This window comes from Anas platyrhynchos, chromosome 1 (assembly GCF_047663525.1).
Source record: "Anas platyrhynchos isolate ZD024472 breed Pekin duck chromosome 1, IASCAAS_PekinDuck_T2T, whole genome shotgun sequence".
Classification (NCBI taxonomy): Eukaryota; Metazoa; Chordata; class Aves; order Anseriformes; family Anatidae; genus Anas; species Anas platyrhynchos.
In genome coordinates this window covers 107896500-107911175 of record NC_092587.1, presented here as the reverse complement: position 1 = coordinate 107911175, position 14676 = coordinate 107896500, and the positions used below count along the sequence as shown (strand labels likewise).

General features: G+C 38.5%; 1 protein-coding gene across 4 annotated transcripts in view; it reads left to right on the top strand.

Annotated features, from left to right (window-relative positions):
- The window catches only part of APP (amyloid beta precursor protein), a 213010-nt gene that overhangs the window by 160390 nt on the left and 37944 nt on the right, over window positions 1-14676 (top strand). For all 4 annotated transcript variants that reach the window (XM_038187849.2, XM_038187846.2, XM_038187842.2 and 1 more), the window contains 2 exons: window positions 3583-3711; window positions 5792-5891. In XM_038187849.2, coding sequence (XP_038043777.1) covers window positions 3583-3711; window positions 5792-5891 — 229 coding nt within the window. The remainder of the gene's footprint in view (window positions 1-3582; window positions 3712-5791; window positions 5892-14676) is intronic.

Sequence of the window (14676 nt, the reverse complement as noted above, 5' to 3'; positions counted from 1 at the left end):
TGAAGTAATAGATGGCCATGGACATAACAGCTTCAGCCACAGGGTCTGATGGCATCTCCTTAGCCTGTGGATCCTTTCCCCACCTCTGTGCTAGATTGTTTGTTGGGGCCCCTCTGCTCTACTGTCAGAAGAGTTCATACCACAATTTGGTGCAAGAGGATTGGCAGAAAATCCCGGAGCAATAGATTTGGGGACAAATCCTAGTGCAAGTCTCTGTGCAAAAAGTGCGTGATAGGGTGGGATTTTTAAGCAGAACCAGTTCGCTTCATAATGACTTTTAAAAGACAGTGTGTGTGCAATACAGTATGGGGATGGGACTTTGGGGTGAGAGATGTTTTTGCTGATCCACAAATTTGTTGAAAGTTTGTAAGCAGTAGGCCTACAATTCTAGGTGTGGAGGAGAAAAGTCACTTTTGTCAGTTAAATTTATGGTCAGCAATAAAACTCGGTCTGCATTTATGGAGACAACACTCACATATGCAAAGCCCTGTGGAGGGCTGTGATAGCCAGGCACCAGCCCTGACGGGTTGGTTAGCCTTCGGCAAAGGCCCTGAAATCGTGAGGCACAGTTGCATTTCAAAGGTAAAGGTATGGGGAAGGTTGGAAGTCTGACTTGATCAAATGCATATGGGACATTTGGCAGCTGTTTTAGAGCAAGGAAGCTATTTTAATTTATGACAAATGTCCCAGGGATGTCACCACCTTTGTTTGTCTGATAAATTACCCACTGTATGACCTTCATGGTCAAGGCAGGGCATGTTTCCTAACGGTTGCAATACAGAAGTTGTTGGAAATGCCAAGTATACATACCAGGCAGGGTTCCTAAGCGAGTTTGGGTACCACTTCAGGGCAGCCTGAGTATGTATGTACCTGAGCACTTGATGTTCAGGGAATCCTATTGTTTTTATAGGTACCCACAGCCATCCTAGGAACTTCTGCATGGTGCAGTGCCTACCTGATTGTGATAGCCGTGTATGTCTGTGTGAGGTAACTAAATGCTTTCCAGCAATTTGTTAGCTTTAAATCACATTTTGTTAGAGTAACATCACTAGCCTTTAGGCAAAGTGAGATCACGAGATTGACCCTCAGGGTTAAAATGTGCATCTGGCTCGTTTTAAAAACACCAAAAAAACCTGTAAGGAAACACCTTGCGTTTAATAAATTTAGTATTCTTTCTATATTTTCCTATATTTAAATCACAGTTTTCTGCTGCCATCACAGGAAAATTTCTCGGCCAGGCATGCTAAAGGCATCCATGTCCATGTCTCCATCATAGGGATAAGTCTGAGGCACTTCTCAGTGTTAGAAAATTCTAACAACTGAAAGTGGGCTGCCAATTTACCCAAGTGACTACTACTGCTCGTGGTATTTGACAGGAATTTTCAAATTGTTGTCCTAGTAATAAGTCTACTTGTGACTCTTGATGTGAAAGTTTCACTGGCGAAGTGCAGTGAATTCAGACACACTGAGGGAAAATGAAAAATATACCCTGCTGGCATTAGACATGACACTTCAATTGGAGTATCTCTTGAAGAAATAGAACTTAATCCTTTTCTCTCTAATCTGCCATAACCTGCTATCTTGATGTGTCTTGGGGAAAAGAAAGCTGAAATGTCAGGAAAGGGAACAATGTTTTTTTATCTTCAAAATGCTGTTGTTGTAAACCTCACTGGTCTTGCAACCTTTGTTCCTATAAACCTTTACAGTTTGTATTTCTGTTTGTTTTGCTGTTGCCATAATGTTGTAAGGACTGCTTACTTCCCCGAATTTGTCCACAGTTTCTTGCAACCTTATTGCAGGGCACTTGGCTTTTGGTGGCTTGGGGTTATTTCTTCATGAATGAGTTCTCAGTCATGGAGCCGCTAAGTTTAATCCTTTGGTAGGGAACGGCTTCACATCTCTCTATTTCTACACAAAAAATCTTCTTCAAATAACCTTTGTTTTACTTTCTTCGGACATTTTAAAATCTATTGCCTATCTTAAGCTGAAGAGATTCTTAAATCTTAAAGCTCTGTAGCTTAGTATTCATCTCTTGTGTAAATGTTAAATTAGTTCAGGATCTATATTTGTCTGTGAATCTAAGTCTTAAAGCTCCAACTTCGCCCACGGTTCTTCCTTCTTCAGAAGACTGTGCACGGAGCTTCTGACACTTACTTTGTCACTTCCCTGCCTGCTCCCCGGTATCCCTGCCAGTGCCCAGCATGGCTACTCACCTCTTCTGCTCTTTCTTTAATTTCCCTCACAGTAAGATCACTGTACCCTTCCTTCTCATCTGTATCGGCTTCATTCCTTTCACTGTTCAACAGCTTCAGGAAAGATGCACAAGCACAACATTGCAAGCAGAGTTGGCAAGGGGGTTTGGATTTCCAGAGTCATCATAAACACTGATGACTTAGCTGAACACTAGAAAACACGTCCCTGTTTTGGCACGGTATTACTGTACAGAGTAGGAGAATACGTAGAAATACACCTTTCATAGCCATCACTGCTGTGCCATCAGTCTGTGTATATTTTTCATGTTCTCTTCAGCTATGGTTCTCTCCTCTGTTCCAATTCAATTATATATCTTAAGTCATATATTTAACGTTTTTTACTAATTAAAACCACCTGCGATATATACATAGGCTAAGATTTTAAGAAAATTTGGCACCCAGGTTGGGTACTTTCAGAACCAACTAAGTGGCCGTTTTTTCTTTCTCTTAAACCTTTCCAGTCAGTGGCATATTCTGGATGTCTGCCTTCCATACCTCAGCTGTTCCTTTCCTCTTTCTTCTGCTGGTATAGCAGTCGTGACAGGACAGAACAGTCTTGAATTTATTTAGTAAGTTTTGTAGTCAAGTCTGTTGATTATTCCTTGGCTTGGATAGAGTAGTGCTTTCAGATTGTCTTCTGTGCAGGTGTTGGGCAGGTTATTTACCTGCTGGTTTGAATCTGGACGTGTGCATTCAGTTGTCTGTTGACAAAATGAGTTCTAGTCTTTTTTGTTGTCTCAGGTTTAACTGTAGTTGATGGATGCTGTTCCCAGTTGAATATTCAGCATAGTAGAGCTTATGTGAGGAATCTTTGAAATGCTTCTGTCAGAGTTCATTTTCCACGGCGTTTTCTAGAAGGGATTTGCCTCGTAGTGGTTTTCAGTTGCAAAGATTGAAGCCTGGGTGATGGCGCTTTCTAGAGTGGGGGGAGAGGAGAAGCAGAGTCTGATGGGGACAGTGGAAGCAGAGCCCAAAGGAAACTGATCATGGGTGTCTGTTAACTAGCATGTTGAGGTGTCAGTTGCTGTCTGTTGGGACAATAGCACAGCAGACAAAGAAACGCAACAGCCAGACTTTGTTTATGGTCAGGGAGGAAATCTGAGTGCCCAGCCCATCACTGTGTGCACCACCTACAGCTGCTGTTCAGCAGAGCATTGTGCCAAATGGGTTGAATGACGGGGTGTTCCCTGGGGAAGTCAGGCATGCTTTCAGAAGATGGCTCTTGCAGGTGCGAGCTGGCCAAGTGTTCTGGGGTACACCTCCAAGGTAAGGAACTGAAATATGTGTTTTCCTAAACTGAACTGATTTTTTTCCTGTTTCTTCCCCATAGCCTCGTCATGTATTCAACATGCTGAAGAAGTACGTGCGTGCTGAGCAGAAAGACAGACAGCATACTCTCAAACATTTTGAACACGTCCGCATGGTAGACCCAAAGAAAGCTGCCCAAATCAGATCTCAGGTAATCCCCACTGAGGGTTAGCAATGTCATGTTGTTCATAACCATTGTGAAGTTTCTGTCAGCTTATTAAAAAAAAAAAAAAAATTACTACTTTCCACAGACAGTTCTAGATGCAATAAAAAATAATTTGCTTTCCACCAGAAGATTAAAGCAAAGTGATGTAGGAACCGTGTGAGTATAATTTGTCTTTCGAGAAGAACTGAAAAGCAGGTTTTCTGTCTACCCAGACAGTGAGTCAGTCATGGGCACTTCCCAAGGAGATCTCCAAAGCAGTTATACCCAGAGCCTTTATTACTGCTTTGGTAGATAATACCTCTGGGAAAATGTCTGTAATAGATCTAGCTACCGCGTATGGTTATGCTTCATCCAGCTGAAGCAGCAGAACCAGAAGTGGTAGAGCCATCTGACTGCAACCAACCTTTCTGTAGTCATTGCAGAGGTACTTGTAGTGTCTATAAATATGATTACTGCAATGCACTTGAGTTTAACATGTTTTTTAAAATGTGCACAGAAGTTCATGACATTTTAACTGCTGAATGTTACTGCAGTCCTCAACGTTTGTGTTTTGGAACAGCTTTTATGTTGCCTTTGTAAATCATGGAGGGTGAGAAAGCAAAAAAGACTGAAGATGTAGCTGGCTTTCAAAACAGCAATTAAAATTGTAGGCACAACGGATAAGCTGTTAAGTGTGTGCTGTAATCTGCAGAATCTGCCTCTGTTCCCTCTGCAGGATGCAACAGGAAGCTCTGTTCCAGCCACAGTTTTTTAACTGATTGGCATCGCTAAAAGCCAAATCAAAACCATATACCTCTTTGAATGACATGATTTGCATATTACATTTCTGAAACATCTATTTCAGCCAGACTTGTACATTGAGATCGTGCTGGCTTGAAATTGCTGGCATTAGAAATGCACACTATAACCATCTTCTGCAGTAATCTTAGACAGCTTTCCTACACTGTAAATGTTAAAGCATTTCCTTTTGCATCTAACATGATTTTTTAGTTTCTAGAACGTTGGATTATTTAATAACAGAAAACAGTGGAATTTTGCAGACAACATATTGTTTGGCAGCACAGGTGAAGAATGGAAACTGACATTTAGATACAAGAAGTACAGTGTATTGCTTAGTGTATTGCCATAGGAGTGCATATTCTATAATATCTTTGCTTCTTGAATTGGTTAGAAGGTTGGGAGAATGTAGGCTGGAGGAACTCTTGGGGAGTTTTATTTCAGTAGAAAATGAAAAACAAGATATTTTGTTGAAAGGCATGAATGCTTTATTTCAGTTTGAAGGAATAGTACCATTGTTTCATTGAAATTGCTGTCTGCAACCCATTTTCCTCTTTAGGCCTAACTGCCCTTGTCGGTAGTTTAAGTCTTCCAAGATGCACCTCCGTGTCCCTTCCTACTGAAGAGAGGTGATACTTGTGGAAAGTAGCCTGAGGAAGTATATCATGGGTTGTCATGACTCAACACATAGCAGTGTGTGGGAACCTGAGGCAGTAGAGTTGTAATCACATGAGACAGCACTGTAATGCTTCTGGTTGGAAATATTTTTGTTTTCAGATGAAAATGTTTCAAATGCTTTTAACAAGAAAATTGAAGCTTTCTTCAGGGAGTAGCTGTTTCTTTTTGCAATACTAGGATAAAGAAAAAAAAAAAACCAACAACATTATGATCCGGCAATCATTGCGCCTCACTTGGCTTGCATGTCATGCAGAAGCTTATGGGTATGGGCAAATTTACACATTATTGATGGGTAAATGAGGCTGTGGATTTCTGCCACATTAGCTTTTTGTATACACACTCTACCCCACTGCAAATGTAAATCCGTGCTTTAAATTATTTTACTCTCATGGCATTTCAGATAGTTTCTATGGAGAAGCATCTAGCACACTATGTAAAAGAGGTGAATTTTGCAATTGATTTGACAATTTCACTACATAGAACATACTGAGTATTATACCTAGTACAAGTGAAAACTGTCCTCCTGTTATAACCTATATAACCTATAAAAATTTTGATAATGACTACTAATAATAGTATTCTCCTCCTTAAAATATTTTTATTTCTTTAGGTTATGACACATCTACGTGTGATATATGAACGCATGAACCAGTCTCTCTCCTTCCTCTACAATGTGCCTGCTGTGGCTGAGGAAATCCAGGATGAAGTCGGTATGCGATTTGTTAATACAAAAAAAGGGAAATATTTCTGTGGTGAGAAATCACCACCAAAAGCTAAAATACTGCATCTTATTTCTATTGATATACTGTCCCAGCTTACTAATAGAACAAACTTGCCAGTGTTCTTAAATTATAAATCAAATTATAATGCACATTTGGAAGGCAAATTAAAGTTAAATTAAGAGAGTGGGCTAGCAGAGACTGGACTATCAGAGGGACCAAATGGAATATCTTGCTCATAATTTGCTTTCAGAGGAAATTTCCTATTTCTTTAAAATGCAGTTTCATTATCACTATATGTGGACTTCATTAATTCCTGTATAATCTATGCAGTGACATGATCATGTGACCTTGGTTGTTAATATTTTCCATGAAATATGTTAACTTACATTTGGAGCCTCCATGCTATATAGATACAGCTGTTTACAATAAGTAGCTCTAGCAAATCCTTCTTGGGTTTGGATATTTAATTTGATGTGGTAAGCATTTACATTATCTGATGCAGTCATTTGGGAAATCCCCCATATGAAAAACTAGTTTCTGGAACAAGAATCCAAGAAAAATGTAGGTAATGACTAGGGGTTAATAAATGCAACTTGGCAGTATCTTACCAGTCATTGTTTCATTTGGTAAATTATTGACTTCCTTATAAAACAAGGCTGTACCATTGTAGTAGGGATGAGGATGTGTGTAGGACATGTGAGGGGCTGGACAGTAGCAATGAATTCCCCAGTGCCCAAAGCACAGATTAAGAAGCAGATGTGCCTGTACTTGTGAGGTAGCTTTAGGATAAGGGTAAGGATATAGGATAGGTAGCTTTAGGATAAAGGTAAGGATAAGCTGGGGATAAGATCAGAAAACAGAGCTGGGGAGGGATGCTAGGAGGGCACAAAGAAGTAGTAGAATTAATAATTCTCCTTCACCATGTGCTTCTGTGCTTCACAATTGTAAGGCACAAGCAACAGTCTCTGTCTTCGATCAGAGATCTGTTCAAATAAAATCCTTATTGGTCATTTGAAAGTATCATTTCTGTAGGAAAGGAGATTCTGATACTGCTAGGCTATGACTCAATTGTCCTTTTTTTTTGTTGTTACCCATCACTGTTGTTCCCTTGTTTTGTTTTGTTTTGTTTTGTTTTGTTTGCTTGAAGTTTCAATTTCTTCTATTATCGGTAAAGTTAATGGTTGTTGTTGAGGACATGCTTCTAAATTTTCTTTTCTCTCCAAAATACTGAAAGTGAATGGGAATTTCAGAAGCTTTGAAGTGACATGGGAACAGAAGTCTATTAACTGCTAAGTGGTTTACAAAAATCTGACTCCTAATCTCAAATGTAATACTAATTTTTAGGAGAAAGAAGCAGGCTAAAATTAGTAGGATATTATGTCCTAATAAGATGAGAGAAGCTAAGATATCTCAAAGAAAGAGTCTATCAGTCTCTTAAATACTTTTTCCCTACCTTGATTTTTTGTGGGTTTGGGTAGAGTAAAATATCTTCAAAGCACTGCAAAATTCGAAGCAATGAAAAGTATATTCTTACATTGGGAGATACCAGGCAGCAAAAATTAAAGAAGACACTGTCAGATCTGGGCTATATTAGATAAAATTATTCAGTAATGAGAAGAAAGCTGTTTCTTTTCTGTTGATACTCTTCCAGTATCAACATTCTCCTTGTTGGTAATGGTGACTGTGTGCTTGATTTTACATCTTACTTCCAATGAAAATTCAGAGGGGTCATTCCCTTCTGATAAGGAAGACTGTGTCCTTCTAGCTTTGAGCACTGTTTCAGCTTTGAGCATGTTTCTAATCCGTTCTGAAATTACTGAGTTTCTTAGCCTCAATATTCTTCCTAAATCCATGGAAAAGGAGATCTATGACAGCTGTAGAATCTGCGAAGAACTAAAATACTAAAAATTTCACTTTGTAACATTCCAAAGAGATACCACAGCTATCATTAAAAAGACAAATATTTCATTAAATACCTTCTTTGGAATTATTAACTTAGAAAGTCCAAGTCTACAAAAAAGTTGGAAAATACTTAGGTAAAACTAACTCAGACACGCAATGTCTGACTGATAAATCGCATATAAAGTAGTTGAAAGTAGTTTTCTCAGGCTGCTATGAGAGCTTATCTTCTAGCTAAAATGACTTATTTTCTAGTTGAGTTTCTTTGTTCATTATGCTTCTGGTTTCTAGTTCTACACTTTACTACAGAGTTCTTCATGAACAGTTTTCACCTTGAGGAATGAATTATCATTGCTTTAGAAGACACAGCTCTGACAAAGGTAGTTTTTCGCTAGATTAAACAAGTGGAACAAGTGGTTCTACGGACAACAAGATATAGTTTCCTGTAAATTTATGGGTTGTGTTTAATTCCTCCAATATTAAGTAAGGCGCTGCTTTTGACTAGATTTTCTCATTGCTAGAAATATTATGCCTCGTTTTTCACAGTTTCTCCGTGACCAGCTGTTGGCAAGTTTGAATCTCAGGTCCTTATATGTATGTATAAGTGTATGTTTTATATATATATATATACACTAATAGAAACTAAACTAAATATTAAATTTTTCCTCATATCTGCCTGACAGTCAGCTATTGAAGGTTCATCCCTGGGAAGTGGGTGATGTTCTTTCATTGGAAATGTGTGTGAAGATGAGGTGCCCACTTCTAATGTGTCTGTTGTTTTCGAGATTTTTATCCTGGGCAATGAAGTTGAATTGTATGAAGCTGAAAGTAGAGTTGTTCCTGGGGTATGCCAACAGCATGGAGAATATTTTCTGCTTCAGCAAGCTGCAGGGTTTTGTTAATTAATGCTTCATGACTGGGTGAATTGCAGTCCAGCGGTTGGACATTTGGAATTCCTTTTAGATATGGAGTATTTTTGAAGTTCCTGACATGAAAAAGCAGATTTATGGTTATAGTTTTAAGGTGAGGAATCTGAAATACCAAATCCAGCTTCTAAACTAAAAGCAGCCCCTTTTAAAAACTTTTGGAATTGTTTTTAGAACTCCAGCAGAGACCATGGCAGGAAGTTAACGTAAAACTTAAGACATTCGTAGCCCTCATTTGCAAATTGTCACCTGTTGGAGTCTGTTGGCTTAAACAGAAAATGACTTGAGTGTATAGATATTTGTAGGAAGACCCACAGTACTCTGAAGAGTAGAAAGCAGCTCTTACATGAAGCAAATTTTTTTTTCTTTTTTCCCGCTAAGCATTTGACAAATGTGTGATGTGCAAATGCCACATTGAGATGACTGGCATATTTTGTCTCAGAAAACTCAAGCCATGTAAGGAAGAATACTGCTGCCTCTCTTGCTTACATGTTGGGTGAGGGGGGTAAAGGATCTGTGTAATAGTTGCCTGAAGGGGTCTGTCTGACCATGGCTTTTATCATGGAGGCTGGAAAACATAGACAGGTGGCTTGTGTAGACCATTTGGCATTCTGGCTGCAAATGATTTCTCAAAGGACAGTAATGCAAATATGCTACAAACCAGGTCACCCTCTGCAAATGATGTAGTCCTGGGTGTTAAGTGGTGTTCCTCACAGACAAGAGTATGCCCCATCAATAAGACAGTCGCCTAAAAAATCTGAGAAGAGATATTTGCACACCACAGGTGAGCAGATTATTTGACTATGTTGGTATTTGTACTCACCTTTTCCCTCTGATAAATCTCCTGTACTCTTAATATGCATAAAACCTCAGAAAGAACAATGGCAGACTTTAGGAGAAATCAGCAGTTCCTTTTAGCACATCCTGCTTTAAATCCTTATTTGATTAGCCTGCTTATCCATGTATGTAAAAGGCAATTTATTGCTGGGAGTGGCACAGCAGGAACAGCTTCAGAACGAGAAGCTACATCAGAGCTTTGTGTATTAGTCAAATGGGTAGGCAATAAGCTGAATATTTAATTCTGTCTTTGCTGCTTCGTTTCCAAACTGATGTCCTCGAGTCCATGTTTTCTAGCCAACCACTGATGAAATATTCAGCACCGCCTACTCAGCAGTATCATAACTAACCCTGAACGATTCAGTTGTAAGCAAGTAATAAGTAAGAGAATATGATTTCATTTGTCCCTTGACAAATAAAATCGAGCTATTGTTATTTCATTATTTTGTTCCACTGCACTTATCCTGTTCTTCTGCAGTGTGCTCAGGTTATATAGCAGGAGGAGCGAACAAACACAAACAGACTCCTCCAGGTCATTGACTGAATTCAAATGCATAGAGTGCTGTGGCTCTTGTGCCGCTCGAAGTTATTTGTATGCTCCACCTCAGCGTAACAAAATTTGACCAAGAGAATATTGCCTCTTGACATTTTGTTCACAACTTTCTGTGAAGATTTTTTTAAGTATTTTTAGAAAAAGCTTGACAGCTGTAAATATAGGATGGGCTACAGACTAAAGATGTTTGAAGATTAGCTTTCTTTTAACCCTTTCTCTTTAACCATTAGGTCCCTATATCTGTCAGTCTTCATCTTTGCATGTTGTCTGGACTACCTGTGGTGGGCATAGTTTTCAATACATCTGGTCTTACAGCACTTCTCAAACTAATTCTTGATTTCCTGTTTTGACCTACAGTCAATCCACAGTCTCACTGCATTTCTTGCCATGAGTTGAATTAGGATGCTGTTCTCCATTCATTCTGTGGTAAACTTCTTTAGAAGTTTTGAGAGCATTAGCTATTTGCCATGGGTTGACAGTCCAAAATTATAGCCACTGTGATTTGGGGTTTTATATTGCAGAATCAAAACACGCCCTTGGGAGTTCACAAAAGCAAATTCTGTATCTGTTCTGATTAGTGCCATTTCTTTTGTGATTGTTGCCCTCACCTCCTCCCCCCCCCTTAAAATGATGTGATTTTAATATGTAATCACTAATGTCTTTCAGTCTGCACTGGGAATTCCTGGTGTCTAATTTTTCTGTAACTCTTCTGTACAATTCCTGCCTTAAGATTTAACTGAAGGGCAAGAAAATTCGTCTTCAAAAATGACATTCAAAATCATTGAAGTGATGCTTAGGATTTCTGCACCTTTATTTGAAGTAGGGTTGCCATGTTGAGGTAACAGAATAATAAAGAGAAGTTTACATGTGTTAAATCTGCCAATAGCTTTTAAAACAATGTTGTAAGGTTCTCTATGGTATTGGAGTGGTATACATGTAGTTCATATATCAAGGTAAAACAGTAATTATGTTATGACTCAATTTTGTCAATTCAATTAAAAAAAAATTCAAATTCAATTTTTTGAATCTAGAGAGGTAGAATTGTTTTTCTGAAGCAATTCCTTTCTGGTTTCAATTATCCATACTTTCCAGTTAGTATTCTTGTCTTCTCAAAGGAGTTGAATGGAGTTGAACTTTTTACTCAGGAAAAAATAAACATCCACAAATCCAATATGCAGCTGCAGTAGTTATAAAAATCTGTAATTGAGGAATGTTGGACAATTCCTGTTAAGTTTTATACTTTCTGCCATTCTGGAGGTCACATTTGTCATCTGGAATTGTAGTTTCTAAATTGCCCTAGGCACTTGGCTAGTTCTTAAGAAGGAGTGTCTCTGATTTTGGATGCAAGGAAATGTCATCTTTGCCAAATTGTGTTATGCTTCCACCTTCATCTTCTTAAAACTGGCATGTTTTTCCTTGGAAGCAATTCTTCTATTCAGATTGGATGGGCATTCCTACACCACAGAGAAATTTCTCAGTAAAATTAAAACAGATCTTCTGGAAGTAGCACAATTATGTGCAGGTCTTAACCTAAGGGTACTGTAAATCCTACCTTCTAGTTTTCAGATTACTCATGTAATACATCTGGGCTGTATCATATTGGCTTACTGTTCCTCTGGTTCTGCTCTGCTGCCTTTGACCAAGAGGATAAAGTGACTGGAACAAGCAGTTGAATGCAGCCTTCAAAGAATGTGGTTTTGCACAGGTGCCCTGGAGTGACTTCCAGCACTAACTATGCCTGTGCTGAAATTGTGCTCTCCCTGTAATTGATTAGACATGTTTGTGCATATCTGGTAGCTGTAGCTTTCCATTGAAAATTTTGAATTTTCTGTACAATGATTGCTTACTTTCAGTCTTCCTCGAAGCCCTGTATCATTCCATTGAATAGGTGATTTGTTAGAACTCTAGCATAAAAATATATTGCTGGGTCATGGACTAAAGATAGCATGGAGCTCTTACACAAAGGAAATGAATTCTGTGTTAAGCTTTACACATCATTTAAGGTGTTTTTGTGTGCTTAAATACTGACATGATACAGACCAGGCAGACTACTTGATAAGCAGTTAAGATCTTCCACCCAAGGACATTGTTTTTAGTGATGCATTTGGCTAGCTTGTTTTCTGGAACATCATAAGCTCATGGTATTTACTAAGCCAGTTTTACCACCTTGTTCTCTGTCCAAAGTATTTTTTCTAATGATTTAAATATGATGATAAGATACCATTGAGTTGTTTTTTGGAGCAAGGTGATGCATTTTGTTTATGAGGGGAATCAACCAATGTCTTTCTTTACTATGTTGTATTTTAATAGGCAAAGGTGTAGTTGCCAGCAGGACTAACAGTTGTATCATGTTGAGACTTTGTAAGTTCTGCACACAGTTCAGCAGCTTGGAAGATGTTATGAGCCTCGGTTACTACTCCAGGCTGGAGAACTCAGCTCTGTCAGCTAGTAAAATATGTCCTTTGCTGCAGCTTTGGAGAAAAGGAAAAAAATCCAGGAAACAGATCCAACATTTTCTTCTAAGCATCTCTTATTTTCTGTCCAGCTTATTTAACTGTCATAGAAAATTAGGCAGAGAATAGAAGATGATTAAAATAGATATAAATGCACTTCACTGACACTGATGTTCTCAAATGCTTTCATTAGTAGCATACTATGTCCTCCCCATCTTTTGTAGCTAAATGGTCTATTGTATCTGATCATGAGCATTAATGTTCTTCAGGAAGGATATGAATCCTGATTCTTGTGTGCACAAGCCCTCTTTTAATTTCATAAATATTGTGAAAATGACTATAGGCTGCAAAGGAACCAGCTTTCTCCAGGTCTGCAGATACAGTGAAAGAGATTAATGGCTTCACAAGGCTTTGGAGTGAGGTGGTTTTGTCATCAGGGAAAGATAAATGGTATCTTATTTTTCATCTGTTTTTCAGAAAATTGATGGGAATTGGAAGGTCTCACAAAAGTTTATTAAGAGAATATTTTTCCTTGTTTGAAAAATGCCGTTCCGTTTCAGATGCAGATTTCAGAAAGTTGGCCTAGTGATACAGGTGTTAGAATTGGAAAAGAGGAACTTCTGATAATAATTACTGACTTGCAGCTTATGACCAAAGTAATTTTTAAGTGTTGTGGGAGTGGCACCACAGGGTGCCCACTGTTCCAGTGGATAATTAAATCTTCCCATTCTAAATAATTCATCCTTTAGCAGGGGAAGTTGTTTTGATTTTCTTCAGGAGCCAACGGCCACAGCACTTTCTCCTGTATTGGTAGATCTTTCTTGAAGTCTGTTCTGCATCCTTTCTGTTACCCTAGCTTGAAATTTTTTTTTTGGTGTTTTTTTTTGTTTGTTTGTTTGTTTGTTGTTTGTTTGTTGTTTTTTGTTTTTTAATTTAATATTTTTATAATTGCTTCTGCCATTATACTTCAAGGAATTAATAAGTCAGGTCATCATGTGCCAAATTTAAAATGTCATTCTTTCATTAGATGGATAACAAGTCTGAAAAAATCTTAAAGTTGTCCAGCTTGCAAATATCTGAGAGAAGGTTAGCTCAAAAGAACCTGATTTTGTGAATGTATAGCTTCCATTCAGCTGGAGAGGCACTAGTTTGCTGAAACTCTGCCCACTCATGGAAATGTCAGTATGCTTAGTTATTGAAAGAATTTCTTGATTTATTGACTAAAATGTGTGGGCAGTTTAATTCATGGATGTGTGTGACTATAAAAGGCAAAAGTTATATTTGAAATGCATAATGTAAAGGGTCCATGATTGATCCAGAAAGGTTTTGGAGCTTGGAGTGATGAAAGCTCTGCTGTCCCAACCTTTGTCAATTAATAGGGACCAAATCAGCTCAGCCAAATTCCTCTTCCTGTCATCTTAAATAAAGTTACTGATGTTCGTGTCCATGAGTGCTGGCGCAGCCCAAAATTGCAGTAGCACAATCACTCCAACCAGAGCTTCATGCTGTTGCATGACGGATTTTCTTTTCCTAATTTATTGGTTTGGAAGAACAGTTGTGTCATTCTGCGTTAATTCTGCCTAAGATCAGAATCCTAATAGGGAGTGTTAGGCTGTAGAAGAAGCAAATTAATCACCTTAATTCTTACATGCTAAAAGATTGCAGGTATCCACCGAGAACCAGTTACACTGTCTGCAGGAGCTATATTTACTTGATACTGTTTCTACTGCTAAGGGGTCAGTTGCTGTTCCCAAAGCAAGTCTTGGAAATTGTTATCCGGAGGAATTTCAACACTGAAGTCCAAAATGCATCACCATAAGCAGGCATCTTGAGGGGCAGGACTAAATATGCCTCTAATGGCAATGATGTGCTCAGTTTTGCTCTATTCGAGCATGACTTTCTCTTTAGTTGTGCTCAGTGAAAATTCATAGGTACTTCTTATGGTCAAGAGTATATGATGTATTCTTACCAGGCAAGTCCTCATTACTGAGACAGAGAGAGAAAAGAATTGATGAGGATGTGTGACTTTTCAGAATGTCTGGATTGAGGGAAACATGGCAGTAATCTCCTAATATTTCCCATGCACGTGGGATTACAAATTAAGA